Source organism: Parus major, chromosome 26 (genome assembly GCF_001522545.3).
Source record: "Parus major isolate Abel chromosome 26, Parus_major1.1, whole genome shotgun sequence".
NCBI lineage: Eukaryota > Metazoa > Chordata > Aves > Passeriformes > Paridae > Parus > Parus major.
In genome coordinates this window covers 5,177,408-5,183,128 of record NC_031795.1, presented here as the reverse complement: position 1 = coordinate 5,183,128, position 5,721 = coordinate 5,177,408, and the positions used below count along the sequence as shown (strand labels likewise).

General features: G+C 60.2%; 1 protein-coding gene across 1 annotated transcript in view; it reads left to right on the top strand.

The window, feature by feature from the left end:
* Positions 1–1,855: 1,855 nt before the first annotated feature.
* Positions 1,856–5,721, top strand: part of OPTC (opticin) — a 6,044-nt gene continuing 2,178 nt past the window's right edge. Inside the window, exons 1-4 of the mRNA XM_033519855.1 lie at positions 1,856–1,939; positions 2,823–3,083; positions 3,420–3,558; positions 4,855–5,087. Coding sequence (XP_033375746.1) covers positions 2,862–3,083; positions 3,420–3,558; positions 4,855–5,087 — 594 coding nt within the window. The 5' untranslated portion in view covers positions 1,856–1,939; positions 2,823–2,861. The remainder of the gene's footprint in view (positions 1,940–2,822; positions 3,084–3,419; positions 3,559–4,854; positions 5,088–5,721) is intronic.

The window sequence follows — 5,721 nt, the reverse complement described above, 5'->3', positions numbered from 1 at the left end:
TCTGGGATGCAGAGCCCCATCCCTGGGGTCACATCCCACCTCCACGGTGCTCTCCCAGCCCCGGCAGCCGCGGGGATCCGGGCTCGGGCTGCTCGTGTTCCCACACGAGCCGGGTGGGTGGCGGCAGCGGCTTCTCCTCCCGCGCGTCCCCTCAGTGTCCCCAAAGCCGCTCCTGCTGCCGCTGCCCCCACGCGAATCCCGAGTGGAGAGGGAGGACGGCTGCGGGGGAAGGTGTGAGGATGTGGGATGAGGCGTGGGGATGCTGCCGGGAGGGGTTGAGCGGCTTTGGGTGCGGCTGTGGGGCCGCCCCTCCCAGCCCCGGTGTTTCGTAACCGGAGCGTGAATCCCCCACTCGCGGCGGGGGTTTTTTCCCTCTCTTGGGATGTCAGACCCATCTCCCACGGGAGCTGAGCACCCCAAACCTGCTCCCTGCAAACCCTCGGTGCCCCCCCGGGATTGGGGCTGAGAGTTTGGGAAGCTGCTCCTGTGGGGTGACGGGGAAGGCTGGGATTAGTGGGGTTAACCCCACATTAGAGGGGTGGGGGCTCCTCAGCTGCTGTTCCCAGTGCTGGGAAGGTTCTGGATCCCCCAGGGGTTGGGATCAGGAGGAATTCGGGCTCCAGTCAATCCCCCCTTGCAGCTGGTGACGCCCCAACCCCATTTGTGGGTGCCGAGCAGGGACCCCCCGCTCTGAGAGGCTCGGCACCCACCCTTCGGGGGATGCTGGGTGCTCAGGGACTTTTGGGACGGTGACAGGCGCGGGGACCTTCCAGGTGACACCGACCATGCAGGGAACGCTGAGGAGGGACAAGGGGAGGCTGCTGCTTGTGGGGACAAGGACAGGACATCATTCACGGGGACAGCACAGAAAAGCAAAGACCCCAAAGACCCCATAGCCCTGGGGACCCTTCAGTCCTGGGAACCCTTCAGTCCTGGGGACCCTTCACCCCTCGGGGACCCTTCAGTCCTGGGGACCCCGCTGTCCTGGGGACCCTGGCCCAGCCCCTTTCCCCTGGCAGCGCTGTCGCCCCCCGAGCTGCCACATCGCCTCCGTCACGGTGGCCACCGAGCCGCCTAATGAGGGGCTTAATGAAGATTAGCGGCCGCTCCGTGCTGAGCGGGGCTGTCCTGGCCGGGGGTGGGGGGGGGGGGGGGGCACGGAGTGGGCTGGGGTCGCTGCGGATGCCGCCGGTGCCCACGGGGGGCTGGGGGGGCTGCGGGGGTGTCCCCGGCCGCCCCTCGAGCAGATGGGTGCTCCGGGAGGGTGGGTGGTGCGTGGGGGGCGATGCGCCGCTGGCGACAGGAACATTTTCGCGGCCGTGGGTGGGCACGAGGCTGCCCAGGAGGGGCTGCCGTGCTCGCTCTGCCCCTCCTGGGGTGTCCCAGCCCCGCGGTGACATCCCCCAGGAGGGGGGTGGCCCCCCGAGATAAGCCCTGGCCGGCGGTGGGGGGTCTGTGCAGCCCCCCAAACCCTGGGCTGGTCACTGGGGTCCCCCTGGTGCTTTGGGGTGTCCCCGGGGCCAGACCCAGCCTGGGGTCCCTCTCTGGTGGCACCAGCTGGGGTGGCGCTGGCTTTGTCGCCCTGCCCAGAGCCGTGTCCCCCCGCCCCTGGGGACACCAGGGAGCCATCAGCGCTCGTCCCCCTCCTCTGCCGCCCCTCTGAGCCCCAGCCCGGGCTGGAGCAGAGCCACCACCGGGGCCGGCTGGCCCTGGCGACAATGTAAGGTCGCAGCAGGGGACCGCCGGTTTGATTGGCCGCATCCTGCCTGTCCCCTCGGCCGGACCCCCAGAGCAGCCCCCCTCCTCCTCCTCCTCCTCCTCCTCCTCCTCCTGTCCGTGCTTTAAAAGCCCGACAGCCCTTCCCCAGCAGCTCCCCCAGCCCCTGCCGCCGAGCGGGGCTCTCCACGCCGAGGAGGAGGAGGAGGAGGAAGGACAGGGGGTACGTCGGTGCCGGCTCCCTTTGGTTCCTCCAGAGCCCGCCCGGGCTGGGGCAGCTGGGGAATGGGAGGGTTTGGGGGGTGCCGGGGGGCTCAGCGCACTGGGAAAGGGCGGATCTGGGGGGAAACAGCAAGAATTTGGGAGCAGCATCCTCAGGATGGAGTGAAAAACCTCTGGGCTGGGTGGTGGATTTGGGATTTGGGATTTGGGATTTGGGAGAGGCTGAAGGGGTCCGGAGCGTCCCCCCACTCTGCCGTGGGTGTCCCATGGGAGGGAAGCCTGGAGAGAGGGAATTCTGTGGGCCCTGGAGGGTCTGGATGTGGAGCTGCGAGGCCTGGGGGGCTCCCCGTGCTGTCACACGGATCCTGCGGCCTCTGGCTCCCCAGGATGTTGGAGAAGCAGAATCCCGGGATTCCTAGACCTGGATGTGGGAGCAGAATGGGGGAACAGCAGTTCCAGGGCGGGGCTGGTTCCCCTCGGCTGCTGCTGGGCCAGGGACCGGTTCCTGCCCCGACCCCCTCATCACCCCCGACCCCCTCATCACCCCCGACCCCCTCCCCATCTCCCAACCCCCTCCGCACTCCCCCGGGCTGGGAAAGCCGGGAAACACCGGCGGGGCCTCTCCTGCACAGCCGAGCGTGAAATGGGCTGAAAAGGGTCACTGAACGTCCCCGGGGCTGGGGGCTGCCTGTCCCCCCAGGGCTTGGGGCTGTCTGTACCCTCGGGGATGGGGGCTGTCTGTCCCTCCCGGGACTGGGGGCTGTCTGTACCCTCGGGGATGGGGGCTGTCTGTATCCCCCCGAGCTGGAGGCTGTCTGTCCCCCCCGGGCTGGCTCAGCCGCATCCCTGCCCCGCATCCATCCAGCTCTCGGTGCCCGTTCCAGGCCCCATCCCTCGGCGCAGTGACCCTGGCCGGGCGCAGGATGTGTCCCCTGGGCTGGCTGGGAGTGGCCAGCCTGTGCCTGGGGACACTTTGGGCTGTCCCAGCCAAGGAGAGGAGGAAAGCGGAGAAGCCCAAGGCTGACCTGACCCTCTATGAAAACCCGGATTTGGACAACTACGACCTGACCTTGGATAACTACGGGGAGATCCTGGACCTGAGCAACTACGAGGAGCTCTACGACTACGGGGACCTTGTCCCGAAGGTGAGGAGGACGCAGGAGAGCCCCTGGGTGCATCCCGGGACAGGGATTTGGTGCCAGGGATGGATGTGGCACCGCAGGAACGAGCAGCCACTGGCAGCAGCAGCAGCAGCAGCAGCCCTGGCAGCTCTCCCGGTGCTGGGGAAGGTTTTACCCGAGCCAAACCTCTGCCAGCTCTTTGTCCCCCTGCCAGCGCCTGGATGTGAGGATTCCTTCATCCCTCTGGGCCAGGAGGGGTCCTTGGAGAGCTTGCAGAGCTTTCCAAGAAGGAATTCCTAACCCCAACCTGTGACCGCGGGGCGGGACGTCACCCACCCTCACACCCAGCTGTGTTTGCAGATCGAGGTTGGCACCTTGGCTCCTCGCCCCAAGGACCCCAAAACCCACCCAGAGCTGGGTGAAACCACAGCTGGAACCCCAAAACCGCAGCCCCCGAGCGGCGCTGGCCCCGCGCCCCCAGCGCCCATCCCCGGGCAGGGTGAGTTGTGTTCCCTCGGGATGCATCCCCACGTCACAGGGGTGGAGTTTTTGGGGAAAAAAAGGGAATTCTTGTGCTGCCAGCAGCTCTTTGCAGGGTTTTGGGGTTGAGTCTGCTCACACAGCGAGGCAGGAGGGCGACAGAGAGAGAAATTTCTGGGAAAAAAACAACTCCAGCAAAGCAGCGATGCTTTAATGAGCAGAGGCTTTGCCACAGTGGCAATTAAATTAGCGACAATTAAAATCCTGGAGCGAGGATAAATATCTTTATCCCTTTTCTGTCACTCCAGACCGGGACAAATTAAGTGGGAGGAGAAAGGAAATCGGTGCTGAGCTGTTTTGTACCCCCCCTGGAAGGGATGGGGAACCTGGGGGGGGACCGGGATGGAGCTGGGGGAGAGGAGGGGGATCAGGTGCAGGGGTGGGCTCGGTTTTACCCCTCCTGCCCCCCACGCTGGGGCCTTTGGGGTGGCTGGGACAGATTTTTCTTGATCCAAAATAATTTTCTTGAGTTCTGCTTCCTCCAGTGGGAAAATGGAAGGGGGGCAGGAGAGATTTGGGTGTAAAAAGCTGAATTTGGGGGCTTTGATCTCCCCTCCTCCTGCAGGAGGGATTTGGGCACTTTGTTTATTAATAGGAATTTTTGGCTGGGAGGTTCTTGCATCACCCGATGCTGGGGCTGTGACAGCTCTGGGGGTCACAGATCCATGTCCCCATGGCAGGGTGGGCAGATCCCACTGTTGTGGGGTATTTTATGGGGTCAGGGGGCTGTGACAGCTCTGGGGGTCACAGACCCGGAGCAGGGTGGGCAGATCCCGCTGTTGTGGGGTATTTTATGGGGTCAGGGGGCTGTGACAGCTCTGGGGGTCACAGATCCACAGCAGGGTGGGCAGATCCCACTGTTGTGGGGTGTTTTATGGGGTCAGGGGGCTGTGACACCTCTGGGGGTCATAAACCCCATGTCCCCATGGCAGGGTGGACAGATCCCACTGTTGTGGGGTGTTTTGTGGGGTCAGGGGGCTGTGACACCTCTGGGGGTCACAAACCCAGAGCAGGGTGGGCAGATCCTGATGTTGTGGGGTATTTTATGGGGTCAGGGGGCTGTGACAGCTCTGGGGGTCACAAACCCACAGCAGGGTGGGAAGATCCCACTGTTGTGGGGTATTTTATGGGGTATGGGGGCTGTGACAGCTCTGGGGGTCACAGATCCACAGCAGGGTGGGCAGATCCCACTGTTGTGGGGTGTTTTATGGGCTCAGGAGTGGTTTCCATGCCCAGGCTGTCTCTGCACCCCCAGGCCTGCCCAGCTGCCTGCTGTGCCTGTGCCTCGGCACCTCGGTGTACTGCGACGACGCCGACCTGGAGCAGATCCCGGCGCTGCCCCCGGACACCGCGTACCTGTACGCCCGCTTCAACCGCATCGCAGCCATCCGTGCCCGAGACTTCTCCGGCCTCGGTGCGTCCCGGTCAGCGGGACCCACGGGGAAAATCCCTCCCGGCAGAGTTAGGGTAGAGCAGTTAAAAATCAGGATTTGATGGGAAGCTGGTGGTGATGGGCACAGCCGGGATTGGGTTTCTGCAGTTTTATCGGGTTAATTATTACCTGTTTGATGGTGCATCTGAATTTCTGCAGTTTTATCAGGTTAATTGGTTGGGATATTTAATAGGTGCATGGAATAGGATTTGGTCGTTCCAGCCTCGCATCAACCCCATCCTGCCCCACTTCTTATCGTAGGTGCCCTCCTTGGAATAACACCAAACAATATCTCAGGAATATTGTTTGTTGAATATTATTCAGTATTATTGAATAGATATATTCAAATATATACTTTATATATGTAAAATATACATATTAAATACAGTATATATAATTATAGATATTATGTTAAAATATAAGTAATTTAAATATAAATATATAATATATAATAATATATAATATATAATATATATACTATACTATACTGTATGTAATATAATGTAATATAATATAATATAATACAATACAATATAATACAATACAATATAATATAATACAATACAATACAATACAATACAATATAATATAATATAATATAATACAATACAATACAATATAATATAATATAGTATAGTATAATATAATATAATATAATACAATATAATATAATATAATATAATATAATAT